This window comes from Diuraphis noxia, unplaced genomic scaffold (assembly GCF_037042655.1).
Source record: "Diuraphis noxia isolate RWA-SAM2 unplaced genomic scaffold, SU_Dnox_SAM2 contig0001, whole genome shotgun sequence".
NCBI lineage: Eukaryota > Metazoa > Arthropoda > Insecta > Hemiptera > Aphididae > Diuraphis > Diuraphis noxia.
In genome coordinates, this window is record NW_028301711.1 from 63,150,598 (window position 1) to 63,178,370 (window position 27,773).

Consider the following 27,773-nt stretch of genomic DNA (forward strand, 5'->3'; position numbering starts at 1 on the left):
TAAATTTTATATACTATTTTGTAGAAAACATTTCATTCTAATCTAATTTTATTCAAAGACATTCCATATTGCAAAACTATATTATACATTTTAATCGACAATAGTTCATCCAGACTGCATTTAATTTTAAATAATCTATGATTCAATTATTAAGGCAGCGAATAAACATTCTATATTTATTGGTAATAAATGTTTTGTGTTTACTAACTTAAATTTATTTTCTAGTCATATGACAAAGAAAAAAAATATGGATTTAACCATTCTTATAAAAGGCAAATTAAAAAAAAAAAAAAACTATACTTAATTTTTGTTAAATATTTCTTAATTTTAAACATTGATATTAGTTAGTTCTAACTTCTAGCATTTTACAACACTAGCATTGAGACATTACAATATTAGTATTTGTATAGAAAGGGTTGATTAAATTGCAATACTATTAAAAATATATGTTGATAGTTGTATATCTTTAAACGAAACTAACTAAATGAATACAAAATAACTATTGATAAAAAAAAAAAAAAAACAATAAAAAAAAGTTTTCAATAATTTTTTTAATGAATTTATCAATATAATAATAAGCATGATGATTATCACATATACAAATAACTAAAAAAACTATTCATAATCTTGTCAATAAGTCTTAATCCCCATTTTCTTTCTTAGCAAAATAAAAAATACATATCTAAATAGAAAATGTTGTTGAATATTTATTTATCCTGTGAAAAAAAATATACATTTATCAGCACATCACAATATATTTTCTTATTTTTGTATCTAACAAATGAAATAAGAAAATGATAATAAGTATTTTATTTCATAAATAATATATGAAATATAAAAAATATTATCCAGTTATAAAATAACATTCTTATATTGTCACAATTTATTATAAAAATTAAGTTCTTAAAATATTTTAAGAGAAAGAAGAAATGCACTTTCATGTAAGTTGTAAGTAAACATTTCATTGAAGTAGATTTTAAATATAGCAATATAATTTAGTACATTATACTATTAAAGTTTGGTTACCAGTATAACAAATCTAAGCAATGAGACAAAATTAAAATACTTACTTGTATATTACAATACTTTGTTAAACAAACGTATTTCACTTCAGCTACATGGCACATGATTCTAATTGCTAAATTAATTGTACATCGCAATCGTCGTAAAAGTTGTTCTTCATTCAATAGCATAAACGCTATACCATCAACTTCCTAATATATTGCATAAAAATAACAATTAATAAAGTTCAACGATGACTGATGAAAGATATAATTATAATTCAATATTATTTACCCCAGCAAATAATTTCAGACCAACGTCCTTACAAAACAAATCATTCGTCAAATATTTATAAACGTCCTCAGCAGACCAATATTTTGGATTTGATGTGATCTTAATATGATCAATTTGTCCTATATCAATTTTGTACTTCTTAAATCTTGGATTTTGACGATAATAGTTTTCAAAAGTTGTTTTCCTGAAAACAGTTTTTAAATCATAATCACTACATTGAAAAAAATTAAGTATATTAAAAATTATCAAAATACCAATCCCCCAAAACAATAAATTGTTTTTCTTCTATAGTTTCAACATCAGATTTAGTATTGCTGAAAACTTCCATACTATCCATCCTCTTAAGATTATTTTTTTTTGCTATAATTTCAGTTACAAGTGATGACTCCAGTTCAGTAGGACACTGGTTTAGTCGAATATGTGTGCTTCTAAGTCTAATATACTTCCCATATAATGCTTATACTTTGCAACTAAAGGTTTATTTGACCAATCTAATACTTTTCTAGCTAAAAATATTTTATAAAAGAACAATTTAAAATACTGACTTTATTTAACATCGATTAATAAAAATAAAAATAAGTTATTTGTAATAAATACAATAATGTAATACATACCAACTCTAGCAATTTCTGAGTGTGTTATTTTACGGCGTCCAACATTATTAGATTTTAATGTACCATCAATTCGACAATGTTTTTTTTTTGATTTCACACTCTTGGTTACAGTATTCGTTTTATGTTTAAATGACGGAACTGTAAGCACATAGACGATTTGATTATATTATTTAAATAAATATATTTACATCTAATAAATACTTAATCACACATAGTTTATGAGGATACATACAAACAAAAATACAAAATATGGTCTGAATGATATTATAATAAATATTGTTATAGATGACTTATAAATAATTAATGATAATTGTTTAATATGAAGAGATTATTTATATTTGATATATATGAGATATTTGTATTTAATCATTGAATTTTTGTTTTGGACGTCATTTTCATAATAATGAAGTTGAAGGGAAAACTGACAAACAGAAATTAAGATTATACAGACATACAGTGAGCGAGTGTGGTAAAAATATGTGGTTCAAAATTATGACATGAGCAATGAAAATAGTAAATCATTATAAAATAATAAAAGTTATAGATAAATTAATTAATATTTAATTAAGATTGTTAAGATAATAAAACTTATGAAAATATTGTAAAAAAATCTTAATTCATAATTTGGTGAAATTAAAAACACTCTAAATCAATGTGTAAAATATTGTTTAATTGGAATGAATAGAAAGTCATTAATATGGTACTTACTGTCTTCTTTTGAGTTACAACCATGAGGACACTTCGTGTCTTCAGTAGTCATGAAGAATTCACACATGCCAGATAGATTACACAGAGCAGAACAATATGCTTTAGCCATCTTTTTTGATTCAGGAAGAAGTAGAGATTCGGTGTAACTACAGTGAGTTCTTGTTGCACTTAAATAAAATAAGTTCATATAAATTCTATTTGTTTAAATAATATTATGTGTTCATACATTGAAATACTTACCAAGTGGTAATCCCCATTTCAATACCACCAGGTCCATTGAATAACATATTTTGAATTTTTTTAATTTTTTTCAATGCATTCCAAGGAAAATAATCTAAATCAACAAAAAATGATATTGCTTCCCGTAATATTGTGGACACGGGACCGGGACCAATACTATCTGGTAATTTTGGAATTTTCTTTTTTGCCACATGTCCTCCAGGATAACAATCTTTGTTGAAGTAAATACACATTTTATTGCTATTTTTAGAAAACATAACCGAAGGATTGTTTGTAACATTTTCTTTCTTTTTCCTAATATGAATAATTTTTTTATTTCTATTTGAAGAACCCTTTTTTGTAATATTCAATTTTTTTGGTTTTCTATCAACTTCTTTAGGTTTATAATCAACATCTCCAGGTTTATATGGTTTATAATCAACTTCTTCTGCTTTATATTCATCTTCTTCTGTTTTACTGTCAACTTCTTCATGTTTAATATCAACTTCTTCTGGCTTAATATAAACTTCTTCTGGCTTAATATCAACTTCTTCTGGCTTAATATCAACTTCTTCTGGCTTAATATCAACTTCTTCTGGCTTAATATCAACTTCTTCTGGCTTAATATCAATTTCTTCTGGCTTAATATCAACTTCTTCTGGTTTAATAACAATTTCTTCTGGTTTAACATCAACTTTTTCGTCAGCAAATAATGCATCATGAAATTCTTCATCTAGCTCAGGCTCATCCTTAGTATCTAAAGTTTGATCATTAGCATGTTCATCATCACTATCTTGTTTAATCTCTATTTCTGAAGTTGTAGGTACATAATCAATAGAATCAAAATCAGAATCTTTAGTTTTTATAACATTTTCATGATGTTCTACTTCTAATTCTTCAAAACCATCATCGAAACTTATTTTATCTCTAAAATAAAGTTTAAATTGATATATTAACAGTATAAAAAAAGCGTGAAAGTGTTTGTCACTCTGCAGTACAGTAGGTTACAAGTGGGTTACTGTGTAATGGATGGAAATAAATTTGAATCCAATGATATTATATCATTGTATACGAAAAACGATTCTGAGCGAAGACAGTTTATCTGTCTAGGATATATTATAGATTATTAAAAGTTTTCAAATCTTAGATTTAAAATAAAATTTTTTTATGAATTTAAGCTTAAAATAATTTGCAAATTTTCGTGATTTTTTCGTATATTGTCAATATTCAAAAATTGAACGCATGTAAAAAAAATTGTGATCATGTATTTATTTTATTTTTCAACTGCTACTGTAAAAATATGTTAGGAGCCTTGTATTTAATTTTCAAATCTTAGATTTAAAAAGAAAAACTTTTATGAATATCTATCTAAGATAATTTGAACATTGACGTAATTTTTACGTATTTAGTCAAAATTTGAACTTTAAATAGTTATAAAAAAAAATAGTGTCTATGTATTTTTAATATTTTTCATCTGCTATTGTTGCAATGTGCTAGAATCCTTGTATTAAATTTCCAAGCTTTTCTATCCAACAAATAAATTTTTATCGATAATTATAGAAAAAAAAAACAAAAAAAGTTGAAAAATAAAATGTCAGTAAACAGCTCAAAACAAATCTAAATATTTTGAAATTTGTATCAAATATATAAAATGCCTATATAAACATTCAGTGAAAGTTTCAAGTAACTGCGGTCATTTGTTTTAGAATTACACCAAAATAAGAAAATCGTTGAATGTGAAATCCAGTGAAAATCCAATGTTGTAAAAATTTAATATCAAATGCTCATAAAAATTTAATTTAAATTGCCGGTGGACTTTTTATTAGTGATAAAGATTGAAGAACTTGTAAGGAATCTTGTATTAAATTTTCAAATCTTTGATTTAAAAAGAAAATTTTTTTATGAATTTCTAGCTTGGAATAATTTGTGAATTTTTGTGTTTTACGTATTTTGTCAAAATTCAAATTTTGAATGCTTATAAAAAAAAATTGTGATAATGAATTTATTTTATTTTTCAACTGCTATTGTTACAGTAGGTTAAGAGCCTTGTATTGAAATTTCATGATCTTCTACCAAAAAAGTAAATTTTTATCGATATTAATTTTAAAAAAACCTAATAATGTTTGAAAATTGCAAATACCTATGAATAGTTCAACTTAAGTCGACAATTTTTGAAAATTGCATGGTTGATAGAATACACTTATATAAACGTTCGGTGTAAATTTCATGTATCTATGGTCATTTGTTTTAAAGTTACATCAAAAACCAAAACTGATTGTGCGTAAAATTTCCCGTTTTCTCCTTAATTTTTAGTTTGTTTTTCTCGATTATTTAGAAAAGTATTTTTTACTTTTGACCCCCCAAAGTACCAACTAGATGCACTTTCTGATTGAACGAGGTACTAAAGTCAAAAATCAAAGCACTTTTACTGCCCCAAAACGTGATGACAGACACAAAAAAAAAATCGCTCCGCTCAGAATCTAAAAGAAAATATAAGGAAATACTAAAGATTATACTTTTTGCTAAAGTGATAGAAGATTTCTCCTTTTAAATATTCAGGATATTTTGTTAAATTGTCTTGGTCTGTTTGACTTAAATCAATATCAACATCTGATGAATAATAACACTGTTCAAAATCTTTCAAGTCATTGTATGGAAACTTTGGGACACCCAAAGAATAATTGTGTTTATTACACCAACCAACTGGAAAAACTTCATCTGAATAAACTGAGCGTAAATGAAGTAATTCTTGACGACTAAATTCATAGAACAAATAATTTATCATACATTTGTGCTAGATTTTTAATTTTCAAATATATTACCAACTCGTACGATCAAAAGACAAAAACATCCAATGGTCAGCAAATCCTTTTACTGTAGCAACACGTATACAATCAGTATTCAAAGGATCAACAGCTTCAAGTTTCATACCTATATGAACGTTGTTAAACTTTTTTCTGCATGAATTATCTACAGAAGCAAATTTTGTTTCTTTTTCTATCAAATATTTTGACCAAGAAAATTTGTATGGTTTATTCCAATCAGTCGGAGTTTTCAACAAAAATTTGTGTTTGCTTGCCCATCCTAGAATTGTATTATAATAAATATGTATGAAGATAATTATATGGAAAGTATTTTTTCAAACCCGCATGAAATAAGTAAGGATTTTCCTTTGTAGCAACGAAACTGATACGTTTGTGTTTATCGATATCGTTATCCACTTCAACTTTAAAATAACGATTATCATAAATCTTAACAATTGTACCAACATAAAATACCATCATTGAATATGGATTTATTACTTCCAACATTTCTCCAATTTTATAACTGTGTTGTTCTGGTGTCTTTGGCTGATAACAAAAAAATAAATCATGAATATTTTATAATTAATACGTATTAAGAGTACAGGTTCGGATTTTATAGCATTCGTTAATTGTTATAGAATACAGATACAATTAGCAGACTGAGCTATAAATAATGAGTTGACTCATTTTTAACTTTTTTTTTAAAAAAGAATTAAAAATTTCCTATTATTAAAATAAAAAATTCTAGCAGAATATAAAATTTTTACTCCACAAAATCCGAACATTTAATACAAGGCTGCTTGTGAGATGTTACTTGTACAATTAAAATAAAATTTGAGCTTAAATTTACTACGGTGTTTGTGTTAAAAATTCATGACATTTTTATATTTATATATTGGGTTGTAAAATATTAGGTTTTCTATATTATATAATAAACAGAAAAATTGTGGAAAAGCAAATTAATTTTTTCATAATCGTTTAACAATTTTTTACCATTAGAAATTCACACATATAATAATGATTTTACATGAAAAGATTTATTATTACAGTAATTCAAAATGTAATTTAAAACTTAACCACTTAATACTTAACATTTTAAACATATACTTATAATAATAGCTTTTAAACTATATTATATGGTATAATTTTTGAGAATATTTTGATTTTGTATAGGTCAATTTTTTAAAATTATTTTTTTGATATTATTCATAAATATCGATAAAAAATTATTGTTTAGTCCCTTATAAGTTCTTATATTAAGTTAAAAAATATTGAAGATGGATAAAAACTTTTTTCATAACTATTTAGTGTTCATATTTTATTAATATCAAAAAAATTTATAAATTATATCTTATGCAAAATGTATGGTTTTATACAGATTTAAGTCAAAGATCACTCCCTAACTGAGATTTTTTGAGTGGTAAATTGTGTTTTATATGGTTTCAACTAGTATGTCCAAGTATTTTTAAACAATTCGGGCCACTGCATTTGAAATATATTAATTTATAGTGTTAGGCAAGTATTGCTTTTAATTTGTAGTCGAGCTGAGTTCAAAATTCGAGTACTCGAAAAATTTCGAGAATGAAAAAAGTCGAGTACTTGATGCAAGGCGAGTACTCGTTCCAAACGAGTACTGGATTATAGTCGAGTACTTGATTCAAGGCGAGTATTCGTCCTTACGAGTACAAAAAAAAAAAATTTATTCGAGTCGAGTTCGAGTACTCGACTCGAACATTTTTCCAAAGTACTCGTTCAACTCTATAATTTATGTTATACTTATTGCAATTTAAAATTATAAGGATTTAAAACTAAGAATATTCTTACCTATTGATATAATGATAATTAACTTAAATATTTAGATAACATAATATAATACCTCAAAAACATTCAGCAATACACTCGAATCGGTAGAATTTTCTAAACTAGCATCTAAATTCATAACTCTCCATGGAAGTCCTAAACATAGAACAAAACCGATTACGTAATAAGTTAAAAAATACTATATTTTAGTAAAATACCTTTCTGTTCAGCCCAACCTAATGGAAAAACGCGTTCATTTAAATAAAACAACCAAAATGGTTTCTCTTCAGGACTATTTATTCCTTGCATTTGTAAAAATAACCTTCCTCCCACATTTTTAAGCACCTTAAAGTAAAAGAATATACAATTAAAAACAATAAAATACAAAATGTTGATAATGTTTAGTTTCATAAAAATTCATTTAAGGCAGTAACTATAAATAATATTTTAAAATATATTGTACTTTTGAAATCCAAACACGATAAGGGTATTCTTTATCTTGAACTTCTACAAACATGTCACACTTGAATATATTATGAATCGGAGCACCTCCCTGAAATATAAATGTATGTTATTTTTAAATTTTTTTTTTCTTTAAACAATTATAAAAATATACCATTTGTAATACTGCATCTGATATAACATGCTCACAATCTTGAACTTTTTCTCTAATAACTTTTAGTTTGTAACGTGAAAATCTTTTAGGATAAGGAGGTATCAGTTTTTTATTATTTTCGCTTCCCCAGTTTAAAGAATGAATGCGTGGTGACTTTACTTCCAACCAAAAGCTATGTTGATCATTGTCATCACCAAAATAATGCAATCTGAAACAAGATATTGTTACTAATGTATTTAATAATTTAAAAGTTTTTTTACATACTTCACTAAAACGCCCTTTGATGAACATACAGTAGCAAACCAATATCCATTTTGATCTTCATTTTCAATTTCGACCACTGTGCCAATTTCTATTCCATTCATTTCACTCTTACAAACCTGTTAATACAATATTATATTTCAAACATATTATTTTATTACAAATTTACAATTTACTTCTTTTACCTTACATTTCATGGATTAGTACTTACATGGTAAAAAAAATCTTCAGGAACCTTTTCTGCATTTCTTACAGTAAGATATTTATTCCAATCAAATATTTTTTCTATAAAAATTAGTAAAAAAACATTTAAGCCATGCAAAATGTATGTTAAGAATACTTTGATTTGTTTATTATGCACTTTATATGGAACATATTTTTATTTTTTATTACTTTAATGGTGTGTGATTACAAGAGATGGACTAAATAATGCATACAATAATTTGTTTTAAAGTCCTGATTGGGTTTTAATTACTTATAAAAATATAAAATGTGTTAGGCTCGTTTTTTTATATCAAAATTATAAAATGTTTATTGAGTGACATCTACTTAAACTCAATAATAGTACAGAAAACGATCATCACTTAAAGCCAATGCTTAGTAGACTTACCCTCAAGCAAATCGTCTGGTTCACTTGACTGATCCTCAGGCAAATCGTCAGGTGAACTTGACTGACACTCCATCAAATCACCTGATTTTGACAAACTCATAATATCGAGATTAAAAGATAATTTATAAGATAAACTAAAACACGAGTTTAATGTTGTTTTGTAGAAAAAATAATGGTAAAATTACAGTACATTGTACATGAACACGATATACTAAATAAGGTAATTTTTATTTAAAGTGATTCATACACGCACATGGAAACGGAAAAACTATGTTTTTTTTTGTATGATTTCATTTATTGTTTACATTGATGGCTTAATGCGCGTAAACATGTGGAATGAGAATTATGGATACGGTTTATGTATCTAACAAGCCATAGATACTGGAAATGATAATAAGCAACGACTCGAGTAATGGAAGAAAGAAAACGCAGGACACGGACGCCCGAGGGCATGACGCAGCGTTTTCTGTTCTCTCCCCTTCCAAAATAAATAAATGTTATCACTGAAAAACGTTAAGGGCAACGTTTCGCATCGACCAATGATAATAAAGATATGGATAGGATATAACCACGGTGTTAGAAGATTAGGTCGGGATACTTCCATAGGCGACAAGTACATCGGGTGCTCGATTACCCAATATAATAATAATAGGCAAACCATTATCACCACGTTCGTTGATATCAGAGGCTACACGGCAAAACGGGTACCTACCTACTAGTCTAGTTCTCCCGGAGTGTGATAAGAAATTTGATAAAGTATATACCAGGGATCTAGCAGTGATACCAATACGAAATAAGTTACGTCAGTGATGCCATGCTAGCGGCACTCGTCGCTACACTCCTCGGCGCCGTCGTTCCGCTCCGCTGATCGAAAATATCCATCGACTTGCTGTGCAACACCACCTCAAGTTGGTCACATGGTAACCACAGGGTAACCACCACATAACCACTCTTATCACTCCGGGAGAACTGAGGTGTCACCACAGCAAAACCTCGCAAGTGGGAATTAGAAAAAAACATTATTTTTTTTTGCTTTTGTTGGATGCATTGAATTTTTCTATACATTTTGATATCACAATATCACTATTTTTCCCGGTATTTTCACGAACCGTTCTTCGCAGGAAAAATTTTTCGTATGATCCATTTCCTTATCACACTTATACCATGATAATGACCACGTTTGTGGTTATTATTTAAAACCACATCACTTATCATGGTATTATCATAGAACAGTATTATATATTGTATATAAATTGTGATTGTAGATTTATTAATTGCTGCCAAATGTCATGATTTTGGCGGGGAAATATGATTTATACGATTACCCATCAATGTATTTCGTAAGACATTAAGGGCCTGTTATACAATCATAGTTTAAACCTCGGTTACGCTTGAACCACTGATTTTACCGGCCGAATTCGGTGGTTTAACCTGAGTTCAACTATTGTAATACGGACCATAATAATAAGAGCAATAAGAGGATAGTCAAAGCTGAACGTCGAAAATACCTATTCATTGCATTGTATCTTATCGCATTAATTGGGTCATAAAAATAAAAGTAGGGCACTCAACAATAAATTGGAGATTTCGGGGTTATTGGAAGATTGCCTATTTTAGTAGTGTACCTACTCCTTGTTAGTAAACTTTTCTCGTTTAGCCAGCGCCGACTAGTAGATTTTCCGGTTTCCTAATTTTAAGGTTTATTTTTACATACAATTTTTTTTATAAATTAGTATATTATTTTTAATATGTTTTCCTGTGAGGTTGGTGTTATTATTTGTTTAGTGTTTTCAAATTTTTTTTTTTTTTTCAAGCAATTAATAAATGCCAATAATATTATTCATCAATAATTTATCATTAACAAAATGTCTGTGAATAAAATGTTATCTTGTGTGTTGTGCAGTGTACTAAACCATGAAATATGAAAATACTAATATTTCAAAATATAATATAATATTGTGATAAGGATGTGATAAAGAAATGGATCATACGAAAAATTTTTCCTGCGAAAAACCGTTCGTGTATTTTCCTCAGATATAATCACGGACTGGTATCGAAAACATTATCAGTGATCCCCAAATGTTTCTAATGGTACAAGTGTAGTACTTAACGTTAACTATGTTAGGAATTACACATTAGTCATAATCTTCATTGTTCAGTGGTTAACTGGTTGTAAAATTATTAAATTAAAAATTTGATGTTTTCTTTAAAACATTTACAGATAAACTAATATCAATTATTTTAATAACTATAGTATTATAATAACTATTATATTTATTTAATGCTTACAGTTTAAAAAATGTTGGTATTTCACAACATTAATGACTTTATATTGTGGTTAAAACTTAAAGATGATACTACTAGCATTGATTAAATATACTATATTTAATCAATGCTATTAGGATAAATAATGTATTTGTGTATTCAATACAATGTATTTAAAATTTAAGGTTTTTTATGACTTAAATTTAATAATATCTTATAGGTATCTAAATATTACCGTGACATTATACTTTAAGACTAAACTTTTACCGATTGGTATTATTACCGGTAATAACAACTTCCTAAAATATAACTTTACTAAAACAAACTTTATTTTAAAAATATATATATATATAGATGTAAGATAAATATAATTATATAAATAATCAATAGTATAGTTTAAAAAAAAAAATTAAATATAAAATAATATCAATATAATAAATTATAAATAAAAACTACCAAACCTAACTTATATTATATTAGAATAATAAAAATGAAAAAAAAAATTACCTATTTATAACCAATGATAATATTAGGTATAACAAAATTTAAACTTTTAGTATTAACTAATTTTGCAATTATTTTTTTTTTTGCATTCATTTTGGGTTTATTTTTATTGTTAATTAGGGAATACTGTCTCATCCTCATCATAATTATAAAATTTGATACTATATGTGATAGAACTTCTTTCTTATGTATTGACTGTATTGTACACGGGAAATCAATAGACTTATTATTATTGAGTCATCAATTGTTAATAAAAATAAATTATACTATCCAGTAGCCACTAGGACTAGGTTTCTAAAAATACAATTTCAATAATTATTAATTACAATATATAATATTATTATTATTTCAAAAATAATTATTTTAATACGTAATCAATAGACTACCAGAATGCGGTAGTAACCATACTTGTACCATTGGAAACATCGAGGACCGGCCTTCTACTACCCCTTTGAGAGATGGTGGTCGTTCTCCGACAAACATAAATTTGATAACATGATATAACCTCAAATATTCTCCATTACCAGATTAATTTTTATTAAATTGGTGTTAGGGACATTTTGTACTAAAAAATAAACAAATTTGTAATCTGAATCGTCGAAACTTAAAAGCTCATTTTTAAGAATAAAACCGGTTGAAAAGAAAATTTTTGAAATTAAGGACATATAAATCCAACAATATTATAATGTTCTATTGTTTTTACTTCTGTCATTATTTTAGACTCTACAACTTAAATTTTGTAGTAGATATATCTTCATTATAAATAAAATGTAAATACATAATATATTATTATTTATTATTTTTGTTTGTGTATTAATGAACATCAGATGAGAAAACCAAAGGGCTGGAAGTTGTTTAATAAATAATTATATTTTATTATAAAATATAATAAAATAATAAAAATATACTGTTGGAAAAAATGTAGTTGTTTATCCAATTCCTCATTGAAACGCCACCAATATTGTTTGAGTCTATCTGGTATTTATTAATGTTTGTAATATTCTTTTAAATTAATTTTACTATTATTTATAGAACTATAATAATTGTTGAACCAACTAAATTTGATTGCATATGTTTACAATTATGCATTTATACTTCAGTATTTTAAAATATGAAGTGTATTAATTGTATTTGTATAATTAATATAATACGTTTAAATAATTATCTTTATCAAAAATATTTTTTTAGAGCCAACTTATACTTAATGATTGGATTTTTAAAATTTGCAAATCAACATTTTTTTATAAATAAGTGATATAAAATTTAATTTTAATATTAACAATTATTTTGAAAAATAGGAATATAAATCAGCTTACCTATTGTTTACTCTTCATTTTAGTTTATTAAATTAGTTTAATATGTATGGATTAGTTAGCATAAATTGTATTTAGCTATATATAATATAACATTCAAGATCTTGAAACTCTTGAAATCTAAAAACTCTACTAAAGTATTAATAATATATATAAATTATATAACCATATAAGTAGATCATATTGTAAAGTGAACATTTAAATCACCTGTTACAAACATAGGCGTAAGTCCAAATGTAGGCAAGATAAGTTAAACTTAATTTTCTTATTTATTTAACTCGTTAAAAGTTAGTAAGTATTACTTACATACTTTAATCAGTTTAATCAATTATAAAATCTAATCAGGAAAAATGAATTACCTCGTTAACTCCAAGATGTAAAGGATGTAACATATAAAATCAATTTATGTCAAGATAATATGGAGTTATTTTCGTTTAATTTATGACACTTTACTTATCTACAAAACACCATGTCAGTTTTCTTTTATTTATTATACTTTACAGCGGGAAATTTACAGAACAGTTTCATAAAACACTTTCAGTTTTATTATACATCAACTCTAGTATTGTGGTTTATTTTTTGTTTGGTTAAACTTTCTAAACTTTCAGTTATACATATATCTAGTTTTTTTTTCAATATTATTATTCAATATAAATCATTTACATGACCATAATTATGTTTTACTTCTTCCCAATCTTCCAGAAGAAATTATTGTAGATGTGGATGTGAATGTAGATGAAGAAATTAACAGTAAGTACTAAATTATATGCATATATTTATATAAAAGGTAAATATTACTTAAATATAGCAATAGCAATAAATTAAATATTAATTATTATTATTATTTTATTTACAGTTCAAGAACATGCTACAACATACACAATAATTTCTGGTGTTAGACTTAAGTCACAAATATTTGTGGACAATTTAAACTACAGGTATTATAAAGTCAAAATAACAAAATGTGAGTAGAAATTATTATTATTTTAGGATTTTGTTAGTATGGCTAGCAGGTAAAATCTTAATTTATAACTATTTAGATACGTAGTGTGCGATAATCAAAAAAATCTAACAACATTTTGTTCTGCCACTGCAAATGTTAATACAAATATAAATGACAATACAATAACAGTATTAGGATTGCACAACCATGCACCTAGGTTAGTCGATGTTCCTATGGTTCATTTAAGAAGAGCTATTGTTATAGCTGGAACAAAACCCGGACTATGTCCACCTCAGTTAGAGAAATGTATAACAGAGAAATAGTTAAGTAAGTAAGAGAAGATCAATAACCTAACCTAAGACCAATACAAAAGTAATATAATAGTAGGTAATAATTAAAAATATGCATAACTATTGTAACTACTCTAACCTAATCAGTGGCGCCCACACGTTATACTAAGTGTGGCTTAAGCTACACTTATTTTTGGGGTGGGTGCCTGGTGGCATTTGGAAGTTGGAACATTATAATTTGTGGATTTAATAGTTTAAAATAAAATTATGTAATATTGTATTATAACTAGTATAAGGTATAACTAATAATTAATGGATGATTTGTAATACGTGTAGAAATATAGATTAATAAAAAGATTCAACAAGACAAGTGAACAAGATATAATAATATATTAAATAGGTACATATTATTATTGATATTATCTATACATCTAGTGATTATTTATTTTTAGACATTAGACAACGACTGACCAACTATTTTCCCTCATTCTATAACTGTCATTAATAATTATCATTTTGCCATTTTGGCTTGGCGGTGGTGGTCGAATGTCGACAATCGATAACAAAACAAGTAGGTATTGAATGTTATTTTTAAAAACTTATTGGGATTTTGAAATTATTATATTATCGTAATATTATTTGGTATCGCCTATCAGTCAGTGGCTTTAGTCAGTACTCAGTACTCAATGTGTGTTAGTGTTAAAGTGTGTAACGTGTGTTTTGAAAGAAAAAACAATATCTACGAGAAACGAAAATACGAACATACAATTTTTAATTTTCTGTTATATATTTAAAACGGTGACCGATAAGTAAAAATTATTTAATATTCATTAATATCCAAATGAACCTATCAATCAGTTTCAAATATTTAATACCTATATTGGTTTATGTTTGTTTCATAATTTCATAATATATTTTAAAGTTGATTTGTGAACAATGAAAAATTGCGAAATTTGTGGACGCGAAAGAGGAGTCATGAACTTTACGAATTGGACCAGACATGTGAAAAGCTGTAGTTTAAAAACTCCTATACCACCTAAACCAAAAAGAACTTTAAATAATATTTCAATAAAAGATTTTTTCTCCAAGAAAAGAAAATTAGAAAGAATTGGTAAGCTTAAAATAATTATGATGCCCATAATATATTATAATTTGGGTATTTTATAGTCAAATTTGTAGTATGTTTTACATTAATTAATTTAATACCGATATTTATTATTATTAATTTTCAAATTTATCATTGAACATAATTATATTATAATAGGTATACCTATTAGCCATTAGGTCATAATTATTGTTAGGTACCTATACATACATTATTAAAATTATTAATTATTAATTAACATTTTTTTTAAATAAATATATATAATATTATAATAACACATTTTAACATTTAGGTATTTTAAGTTTTAACTATAAAAAGGCGGGTATGTCGTGGATGTCGCTCTGCTGTACAGTAGGTTTCAAGTGGGTTACTGTAATGGATGGAATTAAATTTGAATCCAATGATATTATATCATTGTATACGAAAACCGATTCTGAGCGGAGACGGTTTATCTGTCTAGGATATATTATAGATTATTATTACTTATTAGTTATTATTAATACGGCAGTCAGTAAGTTGAACATTGCCGTAATTTTTACGTATTTAGTCAAAATTTGAACTTTAAATGCTTATAAATAAAATTTGTGGCTATATATTTATTTTATTTTTCAATTGTTATTGTAAAAATATATTATGAGCCTTGTATTAATTTTCAAGCTTTTCTACCGAACAAATAAATTTTTATCGATATTTATTGAAAAAAAAAACTAAATAAGTTGAAAAATTAAAATGTCAGTAAACAGCTCAAAACAAATCTAAATATTTTGAAAATTTTATCAAATATATAAAATGCCTATATAAACATTCAGTGAAAATTTCAAGTATCTGCGGTTATTTGTTTTAGAGTTATACCAAAATAAGGAAATCGCTAAAAGTGAAAATCCAATGTTGTGAAAATTTAAATTTCAAATGCTCATAAAAATTTAATTAGAATTTCCGGTGGAATTTTTATTTGTGATAAAGATTGAAAAACTTGTAAGGAATCTTGTATTCAATTTTGAAATCTTAGATTTAAAAAGAAAATTTTTTATGAATTTCTAGCATAAAATAATTTACGAATTTTCGTGATTTTCACATAATATGTTATCAAAATTTGAACTTTAAATGCTTATAAATAAAAATTGTGCCTATATATTATTTATTTCATTTTTCAATTGCTATTGTAAAAATATATTATGAGCCTTGTATTAATTTTCAAGCTTTTCTACCGAACAAATAAATTTTTATCGATATTTATAGAAAAAAAAACTAAAAAAGTTGAAAAATTAAAATTTCAGTAAACAGCTCAAAACAAATCTAAATATTTTGAAAATTTTATCAAATATAGAAAATGCCTATATAAACATTCAGTGAAAATTTCAAGTATCTGCGGTTATTTGTTTTAGAGTTACACCAAAATAAGGAAATCGCTAAAAGTGAAAATCCAATGTTGTAAAAATTTAAATTTCAAATGCTCATAAAAATTTAATTAGAATTTCCGGTGGAATTTTTATTTGTGATAAAGATTGAAAAACTTGTAAGGAATCTTGTATTAAATTTTTAAATCTTAGATTTAAAAAGAAAATTTTTTATGAATTTCTAGCTTAAACTAATTTGTGAATTTTCGTGATTTTTACGTATTTTGTCAAAATTCAAACTTTGAATGCTTATTAAAAAAAATTGTGACTATGAATTTCTTTTATTTTTCAACTGCTATTGTAACAATATGTTGAGAGCCTTGTATTAAATTTTCAAGCTTTTCTGCCTAACAAATACATTTTTATCAATATTAATTTAAAAAAAACTTATAATGATCGAAAATTTCAAATGCCTATGAATAGTTCAACTTAAGTCGAAATGTTTTGAAAATTTTATGGTGGATAGAATATACTTATATAAACATTCGGTGAAAATTTCATGTATCTATGGTCATTTGTTTTAAAGTTACATCAAAAACCAAAATCGATTTTGTCGAAAAATGAGTGTGCGTAAAATTTCCCGTTTTTCCCTTAATTTTTAGTTTGTTTTTCTCGATTATTTAGAAAATTATTAAGAATTTTTTACTTTTGACCCCCCAAAGTACCAACTAGATTCACTTTCTGATCGAACGAGGTACTGAAGTCGAAAATCGAAGCATTTTTACTGCCCCAAAACGTGATGACACACAAAAAAAAACATATCATGGTAAAATCAATACATTCATCGCTCCACTCAGAGGAGCATACTCAATTATTTCCTTCCAAATGGGTTTAAATTTCAAATACATATTTTTTATTGTTTTTATTATACCTATACTGTATAGGTATAATTATACTGGTAGTAATGGTAGTAATGAAAATGTAGAAAATAATCAACCTTGTTCTTCTATTCTAAATATAATTGATGATAAATATGAACAATCTACATCAACTAGTAAGATTACCATATAATTATTATATTGATATATTTTTGTAATTTAAATTTGAATATATTTAGGTGCTACAGAAAGTAATACAAATACTGAAAATGTAGAAAACAATCAACCTTGTTCTTCTATTCTAAATATAATTGATGATAAATATGAACAATCTACATCAACTAGTAAGATTACCATATAATTATTATATTGATATATTTTTGTAATTTAAATTTGAATATATTTAGGTGCTACAGAAAGTAATACAAATACTGAAAATGTAGAAAACAATCAACCTTGTTCTTCTATTCTAAATATAATTGATGATAAATATGAACAATCTACATCAACTAGTAAGATTACTATATAATTATTATATTGATAAATTTTTGTAATTTAAATTTGAATATATTTAGGTGCTACAGAAAGTAATACAAATACTGAAAATGTAGAAAACAATCAACCTTGTTCACAATCAAATTTGATATATGAAAATGATCCGGCTAAATTTCATACATTTATCAATATCACACCAGAATTTACTGATATGATTGTACGAAAAGGGCCTTGTCAACCTACAAATAATGTTTTTAAGTATCCAACAAATGACGAACACAGGAGTTTTCAAGAGTCTTGGTTTACAAAAAAATTAAATGATGGGACCTTGGTTAATAGAGATTGGTTATCATATTCCATTTCCACATATAAAATGTTTTGTTTTCATTGTCAGATATTTGGTAAAACAAAAAGAGACAATTGGATTATTGATGGTGTAAGTAAATGGAAAAATGCATTACATAAAATTTTGGTTCATGAAACATCATCAAACCATATAGATGCATCTTTAAAATTTAAATTAAGGAATCAGGTATTACCTATTCTTCCATCACTGTCCGAAAAAAGAAAATTTGAAGTCCTCTGTAACCGTGGAATAGTAAAAGAACTTATAGATATCACATTGTTTTTAAGCCGCCATTCTCTAGCTTTTCGTGGTCATCGTGAAAAATGGTCAGATTCATTGCGTGGAAACTTCAAAGATTTAGTAGAACTTGTTTCAAACTATTCCCCTACGATGGCACCATACATTTCAAATTTAAAAAATAAAAATAATAAACCTCAGTGGTCTTTCATATCATGGCGGAGACAAAATGAACTCGTAGAATGTATATCAGATGAAATTGTTGGAATTATATCTAAAAGTTTAAAGGATTCTCCTTTTTTTAGTGTCTCACTTGATACAACGTTCGATGTATCTCGTAAAGAACAATTGTCCTTTATTGTTCGTTACATCGACCAAAACTCAGGTAGTATCTATGAACGTGTAATAGCTGTCCTGGAAACACCTATAACAACAGGTTGTGAATTAATGAATGTCTTTAAACAAACTTGTGATTCGTTAAACTTAGATTGGAAAAATCATCTTGTTGGTCAATCGTATGATGGTGCTGCCAATATGAGGGGTAATTATAATGGTCTTCAAAGTTTAATCAAAGAAATTAATCCTCATGCTATTTATGTATGGTGTTGGGCACACCGATTAAACTTGGTGATTACTGATGTTGTAAGTTCAGGAATTAATGCAATGGATATGTTTGGAAATTTAGAAAAATTATATGATTTAATTAATTCAAGTAAAATTAGAGTTAAGTATTATGAACAGTTTCAAAAAGAAAGATATAAAAAGAAACAAATTCGTCGAATAAAACGTGTGACAACTACACGTTGGATGTCTTTTTCATATGCACTAGATGTGGTTTTGAGCACATATTTGGCTGTATTAGACACATTAGAAATAATGCGAAGTACAGATGGACCAAGTGATAGAAAAAGTGGATTTGAAGCTGGAGCTATACTTGATTATTTAAAGTCTTATCGCTTTGTATGGACAGCTTTGACATTTAAAAAATTGTTTGACATACTGTCACCAACCAGCTCAATATTGCAAAGCAAAGATCTAGATCTTATGTTAGCTGTTTCTATGATTGAACAAAATAAAATTAAAATATTGAAACTTCGATCTGATGAGTTTTGAAAATTTATCTCAAGAAGTAGATGCTTTTGTCTTAGAACAAGCTGATGAAAATGAAGAATTCATTCAACTTCCTACTCCTCGTTTACGTAAGAAGAAAAAAATGTCTGGTGAACTTTCAGATGATGAACTTATTTTAGATCCTATTCAAAACATCAAAGTAAACACATATTTCTCTGCACTAGACATAGTACAAAGACTACTATCTGAACGTTTTAGTGATCAATCAATTGGTGTTCTTAAGGATCTATCACTTCTTACAAGTAAAGTCATTTATAAAATAAATCGAGATCCAAGTTCTTTACCAAAAGATAGTTTCAAGTTCTTCTTAGATATATATGGAAAGTTTGTTGATAAAAAATATTTGTGTTCAGAGTACTTACAATTCGTTTCAATTTTTAATACTCTTACAACATCAGAAGCTTTACCAAATACCCTACATAGCAAAAGTAAAGAAATATTTGGGAGTGAATCTGAACCTGAAAGTGATGATAGAAGTGACGAAGAAGATAGTAATTCAGAAAATATTGTATCAAACATTAAAAATAATTCGGGAAGTTTACAACCAATTTTTCAAATATTTTTAAATAAAGGTTTAATATCTGTATTCCCAAATGTTTATACAATGTTAAAGATAGGATTGACGTTACCGGTAACTAGTGCTAGTCCTGAAAGAGCGTTTTCCAAGCTGAAAATAGTGAAGAATCGACTTCGTTCTACTATGGGACAAGAGAGATTACAAGGATTAATGAGAATAACTTGTGAAAAAGATATAACTATAAACTATGAAAATATTATTAACACCTTTGCATCTAAAAGTCCTCATCTACTAAAAGCATTAGTATTATAAATTATAATATATTTTTTTTTTACCTTGTATTATACCTATTATTTATATATTAATTATTACTTGCATTTGAAATACAATTTATAATAATTTTATTATAATATTAATAAATAATTTAATAATTAATTATTAAAATATTATAAATTTGAAAGTAAAGTACATAAATAAATATTTGAACAATACTAGTCTAGTATTAACCTAAATACTATTTATAATCAAGTTTTTTTTAACTCATTAAATGTATATTAATTTATAGTACCATAATAATAATAATAAGTTGTTAAATTAATTATTTGAATTTGAATTTCCTATTTATCAAATTATATGGTACCAATAAAAAATAAAAATGTTGCATTGCTAAAATATTTTTCAAAAACAACAAACGTGTTATTGGTATGTGATTGGGGTGGTGGGTATACTGAAAAATATTTAAGCCATTAAGCCCCACTTATTATACAACCTCTGTGCGCCACTGAACCTAATTAAGTAAGAATGTTTCATTACTGCCTCAGAAATCCAGAAGGTGTAACAAACTACACCTATTTACAATTTCAAATCTGTGTAAAAAAAATGCGTCGGCGCCGTCATTCCAACAATCCATCTACAGTCGAAGAACTGATAAATACCAAGCCAGCATCAAAATTCAGTATATGGAACAACAATGCAGAATCCGTCCTCAAAGTAAAATTTCACTTGTATTATCTAATAAAATAAAATATTTAAATATATTTTTATTTAGTTTTTTTCAACAACAATTACCGTTTATGGTAGAAGGCGAACGGGTTGGCGTCATATTCTCAAATTTAGATGTGATTCAAAAATATAGAGGAGAACTGCTAACTGTAACCTTTGCAGGAATTGATGGTACATTTAAAACGGTACCAAAAAGTCCACCACAGCTAACCTAAGGATGTTTATTAACATTTCAAGTGGTTTTAAAAAATGTAGTAAGTATAATTAGTAAATTAATAAATACCTCTATACACCAGTAGCTTCTCAAGTATATACCTATTGACTGTATTTTCTATTTAAGTCTTTTCCGATGGTTTTTGCGCTGACTTCCCGAATGACTCAAGCTACATACGAGTCATTCTTGAGGATTATTCGTGGGGTTTTGCCATTGAATTATGCCCAGTTAACAATCATATCTGATTATGAAAGAGGGTTAATAAATGCAGTAGAATCAACCTTTCCTGAAATCAGATTCCAGGGTTGTTGGTTCCATTACTGTCAAGTTAGTAATGTAAAGTATTAAGGTACTTAAGTATTTTATATCAATCAAGTTATTTCTTATTAGGAATACCTAGTTAACGTAATGTACAACATTTTTAATTAATATTTTTTAGGCTATTGTAAGGTATTCTAGAAGAAGTCTATATAGTATTTACCGTTTATTCCAATCGATTATGTGTGTTTTATAGTTCTATTATAGTTATATAATTATACATAACAAATACAATACGCGATGAATGTATTGGTTTTACAATGATTATGTGTATTTTATAGTTCTATTATATTTATATATTATGATTTATGAATTGTATGTTTTATAATTTTTTTTAATAAATATAATTTTAACAATGTTTATAATAATGGTTTTAATGCGTTACCTTAGAAAACAACTTCAGAAGCTTCAAAACATGACAAAATGCTTCAAACAGTTAAAACTAAAATGTGTACATACAACGAACTTTCAACTTCAAACTTTGTAGGTTAGGATCAGATACCTATAGTATCTATATATATTTATTTAAAATAACGATTTGACATTTTTTTTTTCATGGTTGGTCACTCTGACTGTCGGAGAAAAAATTGGTTGTTATCATTTGTCGGAAAACGGCCCTCGGCTGCCCCCGGCCACATATTACCATTCTATACATTGTTTCACAACCGGGCTATACTGATTGACCGAATTTAAATTGCCCGCTATTTTTCCAAACAATTAAAACAATAATGATAATAATATCAAAATAATTATGTATGATCATTTATTATCCTTATATTGAATTTTATTATTAGCATATAATATACTACATAAGGACTTGATTTTGCTTGCTAAATAGTGTCTTGTATTTTAACTACGAATCAATAAGTATTGTCAGTTCTTTATATTATCCCAACAAAACACTTCGTCGAACTCCGTGTAAAAACTAGCTAAGTAAAAAAAACTAGTCATCTATAAGACTTCAGCATTATAAAGATGTGATATCATGAATAAATGCTAAGTAAATTAAATTTTAAATTAATTGATTCTATCTCAATCATTTATTTACTTACTACAGCACCTATATGATGTATATTGGAGCGTGAAATATTATGTCTACAGTAGCGCGCGCTTAGCGCGATTTTGAGCGAATTGTAGCGCTATTTATTTTGATTGACCTGGCAACACTGTTCCCGAGTTATTCCATCTAAGCTATATTTCTATCATACAAACATGATTTTAATAATAATAAAAATATATTAATCGTGTTTTTTCACAACTCAAACCGTAGTCGATAGGTTTATGTGTTACGTACGCTCCTCTGGAATTTAGGCTGTGCCTTGATTAGCAGGTAAACCGTTTTAATAATACAATAAATGTAACCGTTTTAAACCCATCTTCTAAAAAGGCAATACATACGCTCTATGCTTACTTTAATAATAAATTGTAATATTATGAATGATGATTTGTTTTAAAATATAAAATAATATAATTATTTATGTACAATAAATTCAGTCTGTAGTTATTCATTGCTCACTTATAGTAATTATATACTAACATTACACTGTTATGAGAATGCACATCATTTCATTTTTCGATATATATTATGTGAATAATTAAAAATTTACCTAAGTAGTTTGAAATTTTGAATTCACAGATTGAATAGACATTTTTCAAGTGTATTGCAATACATTTAACTTATAGATAGGAGTTTAAGTAGGAGCTTGGTGTGTCAATTGTTTATGACAATGTTGTTCAGACCCTAAAATTGTGTGTAGTACAAAAAATTTAGTGTGTAGTACGGAATTCAAAAGTGTGTTATTCACATTAAACATTTATAATATAATATAAAAATTTAAAACAACAATATTAATACAGGATATCAGTAAGTTCTTCGATCATAAAGAATAAAAAAAAAAACTATGATTTACATACTTAATATAGGTAATTTAAATTTATTTTTATTTATTTACTGATATTATGTATTATTATTTTCATGCATTTTGTACACTTAAAATGAGTTTTATATAAAAAGATTTTCTTTTTTCAACAACAATTCAATTTCACAAATTTTTTTTAAAGAACCCTTAAATTTGTTAAATAGAGGTTCTACTTTATTTAAATAAAATTATTTATTGTAAATACATATTATCATTAATTGATAGGTACTATGTATAATTTAAATTGGACTGATTTGGGACTATGTGTGTAGTACAAAAATTTGGATATTTTAGGGACTGATGTTGTTACATACATGTAAGTAATAATAAGTAAACATAAAAACACTACAATAAACTCAATTTAAATCTCTTAAAACATACTGTAATATTTATATTATACTAATCCAGCGCGACGGAAGTGGCGCGAAGCTAAGTAAAAAAAAAGCGAAGCGGTCACTACCGTAGTATATTATACGAGCCAGAGTTTGCCCATTGAATGTGTGTAAATTTGCCCGTTTTCTTTAGCCAGGGCTACAGACCTAATGAATGAACGGATTGGTCTGTTTGTGGTATCAATAGATCGGGCATGATTTGTAGATTATACCTTTGTCATTTTCGAAAAAATTGGTTGAATAATAACGAATATATTAGCAAAAAAGTCAAGTATTTTTGAAGCAAAAAGATATTGTGCTCGACCGTTTTTAGTTATTACGTTTCACGCAGCAGCGCACGAGACCGTATTACCCCCTCTATTCCGTATACGTTTTCGTCGTGGTCGTACACTGAGCAGCGGTTGCGACTTGCGGACTTGCGGTTCCCGCCGTTGTCCGCGTCTTTGCTTATCGTATTCGTAATTTCAGTTATCGACATTCATCATGACAAAATAAAAAATTTTAAATTAAATTTATTTTGTCATGACATTCATATTTTTGGCGACGTTCGATGTAGATGCGTATAGCCGCCGCCGCGCCGGTAGAAAAACTACGTTTTATTTGTTATCTCATTTTATTTGTTGTAGTTGTAGTATGCCGTACTACCAGCTATACTACTATATTATTTATTTATATTATAATTTGTGATTCTTTATTTCTAAAATGGTTTCTAAAACATATAAACAGAAGTTACGAAAAAGGAGAAATTATTGAGAAAAAAAAACGACAAACACAATGTGTATGGATGAATGTTTAATAAAGATAATAAATAAATGGCTACGATGTAATTACACTGCAATACATTTTGAACGATGGCCTCGAGGGTAAAAATGTACATATTATAATAATGGAAAAAAAATTGAATATGATTTAAAAAACAAATTAGAGTATATTAAATAAACAAACATAATAATAAAATAAATTAATAAAAACATAAAAAATTACATATTACATGCCAGTACATAAAAATATGTTATAAAAAAACTACTGATATCCCAACAAAAACACTTCGTCGACTCCGTGTAAAAAATTGCTAAGTAAAAAAACACTAGTCATCTATAAGACTTCAGCATTATAAATATGTGATATCATAAATAAATGCTAAGTTAACTTAAATTTGAAAGAAACTAGTAATTTATAATACTTAAACATTATAAAGCTGTGATATCAAGAATAAATGCTAAGTAAATTAAATTTTAAATTAATTGATTCTATCTCAATCATTTATTTACTTGGCTAGAATTTATATATTTCGACGAATAAACATGTCTATTCATAACTGGACTATTTAAAAAATTTCCATGACAAATGATACTAAATTTGTTTTATAAAAAAGTCTTAGTTATTAATTTATAAAGAAAATAAATTCTAGCCAAGTAAGTAAATGATTGAGATAAAATCAATTAATTTAAAATTTAATTTACTTAGCATTTATTCTTGATATCACAGCTTTATAATGTTTAAGTATTATAAATTACTAGTTTTTTTCAAATTTAAGTTAACTTAGCATTTATTTATGATATCACATTTATAATGCTGAAGTCTTATAGATGACTATTTTTTTTTTACTTAGCAATTTTTTACACGGAGTCGACGAAGTGTTTTTGTTGGGATATATTGTATTACCAAGTTTAATAACTTCAATTCATATTAAAATTCTACTATTGTTTGTTAATTTTCTGAATGTATTAGTCCTACGAGTAGATTAGGTATCATATAGCAAGATCGAATCCCGCTCCGATGAAATTTGGACCATGCCTAACAGGCCTAACCAGGCAAACTGTTTTTTTGGCATTTTTTTCTTCAAAATTTGCTCACTTTAATAAATTGTAAATGTTATGCATATCCTTTGCTCTCAATAATGATGTAATATAATTATTTACATTACAATCATATATTAATTATATATATTGTTATCGCTACTAAATTAACGTACTTAAGCAAATATTATATTTATTATATATAATATGTAATATATGTAATGTAATGTACAGTAAATATATACGGTATATTATACTGTTATGAGAATGCACACCATTTCATTTTTTAATATATTATTTAATTATTCAACCAGCATTTTAATAAATAAAAATATAAGTAGTTAAAATGCACGGATCGGATAGACATTTTTCATGTGTATTGCAATACATTTAACTCATAGATAAGAGTTTAAGTAGGTGGGTCAATTGTTAATGACAATGTTGTTACATACATGTAAGTAATAATAAGTAAACATAAAAACACTACAATGAACTCAATTTCAATATCTTAAAACATACATGTAATATTATACTAATATTGTTGGTTCTTGATAAGCTGTCGTGACTGGAATAAAGTTATTTTCACCGAGACAAGGGTCAAAGTCGCGTTCCGCAAATATCGCTGTCCCGCGCGTCAGCCTATCTTACGGCTCGCCGGGTATTGTACGGCTAAGTTCCCCACGTCACCTTTTGTCTGGTCTGGTTTTGCGAGCCGTCCGCACCTATATATTCTATGCTCGTGACGACGACGAATATAATACGGTCAAACGCGCTCCGCCGCCGATAACTTGTGCCGTATCCATCGAATAGTGCTTTACCTATCGTCGGTTCTCGTTCCAGTACCATATCTTTTGTTCCGGATGCCAATCACCATCATGTCTTCAGCCGCCTTCTAAATTCCAAACCTCCAGTCGATTTGCCATCTTACCAGCCCGAGTCGCAGCATAAAGGTTAGGTCATTATATTTATAATATTTACGTCCGACGGTTGATCCCGCGCGATTATGTAACATCGTTGCCGCCGCCCTATTATATAATATCATGATGTTTGTATTATCAATTGTTATGTTCGCCTGATTAGCGACATATATATGTAAATTATTATCGCTGCTACTAACACTACACGATAAACACTGTTTTTTGTTGTCATTATTATTATTATTTACGTAATTTGAATTATTATCACATATTTTTTCCAAGCAACATTTGGTGTTACAATTTATTATTCTACATGGAATTATTTTCCATTGCCAGTTTCCCGAATTCCATACACGTTTTGTTTCCTTAATTATTTCATACAGTCCACCATCATCGCACGGCTAGTGTCTGTTACTCGCCAAGACATTAACCAGACGCCAGCGAACGCCCGTGACGGGCAATACCTAGAGACAAAACCACGCCGTCAACTTGCACAGCTGCTCCAAATTAGGTTGCCCCTTACACATTTTTGGTCCTACGGTCCGGATGCTTCACAAACTCGTTGTCTTCGTTTCAAGTTGTTCTATTAGTGAATTTAACTTCGAAACGTTTGTATAATCACAGTACGAATATTTGTTGATAATGCCTCCGAAGATTAATAAAAATGATCCCGAAAGCGGTCGAACAAACGTTACAGTGTGCGCGAATTGCTCGCCACCGCGCACAAAAATCATTATCCGATATTTTGTGTATCGCTAAGTTATGTATGAGCGATCCTACGAAACAGAAACAATTATCCGCGAGTATAAAGCGTTTAGATAATCTTTTCTCCCGTTTTCAAACCGAACAAACCGTAATTATTAATTCGTTGGTTATTCTCGGTCGCTCCGATGAGTACGAATCTGACGATTCACCCGTAAAGG

The 27,773-nt window shown here is 27.1% G+C and overlaps 1 protein-coding gene and 1 pseudogene across 2 annotated transcripts; one reads left to right on the plus strand and one right to left on the minus strand.

Moving 5' to 3' along the window:
- Nucleotides 1-579: 579 nt before the first annotated feature.
- Nucleotides 580-9,022, minus strand: LOC149061221 (uncharacterized; annotated as a pseudogene). The gene is made up of 17 exons (XR_016189877.1): nucleotides 8,929-9,022; nucleotides 8,530-8,603; nucleotides 8,322-8,437; nucleotides 8,058-8,265; nucleotides 7,905-7,994; nucleotides 7,660-7,786; nucleotides 7,518-7,597; nucleotides 5,983-6,187; nucleotides 5,660-5,921; nucleotides 5,354-5,593; nucleotides 2,859-3,764; nucleotides 2,619-2,785; nucleotides 1,911-2,048; nucleotides 1,551-1,802; nucleotides 1,297-1,480; nucleotides 1,071-1,214; nucleotides 580-716 (listed from the first exon to the last, which is right to left on the minus strand). The product of XR_016189877.1 is annotated as an uncharacterized LOC149061221 (transcript).
- A 5,214-nt stretch (nucleotides 9,023-14,236) lies between these two features.
- LOC107172804 (zinc finger MYM-type protein 1-like) lies at nucleotides 14,237-20,601 on the plus strand. Its single transcript, XM_089230882.1, has 6 exons — nucleotides 14,237-14,280; nucleotides 17,630-17,739; nucleotides 17,803-17,907; nucleotides 17,971-18,075; nucleotides 18,139-19,687; nucleotides 19,749-20,601. The coding sequence occupies exons 1-6, from the start codon at nucleotides 14,237-14,239 to the stop codon at nucleotides 20,599-20,601; spliced, it is 2,766 nt and encodes a 921-aa protein (XP_089087008.1).
- Nucleotides 20,602-27,773: the final 7,172 nt, after the last annotated feature.

What these genes read in the sequence shown, in the direction of transcription:
- LOC107172804 (XM_089230882.1), top strand. Translation starts at nt 14,237, where the DNA reads ATGTCCACCTCAGTTAGAGAAATGTATAACAGAGAAATAGTTAA. An exon ending in TATAACAGAGAAATAGTTAA is followed by an intron (nt 14,281 to 17,629) that starts GTAAGTAAGAGA and finishes TATACTGTATAG; the next exon opens with GTATAATTATACTGGTAGTA. An exon ending in TGAACAATCTACATCAACTA is followed by an intron (nt 18,076 to 18,138) that starts GTAAGATTACTA and finishes GAATATATTTAG; the next exon opens with GTGCTACAGAAAGTAATACA.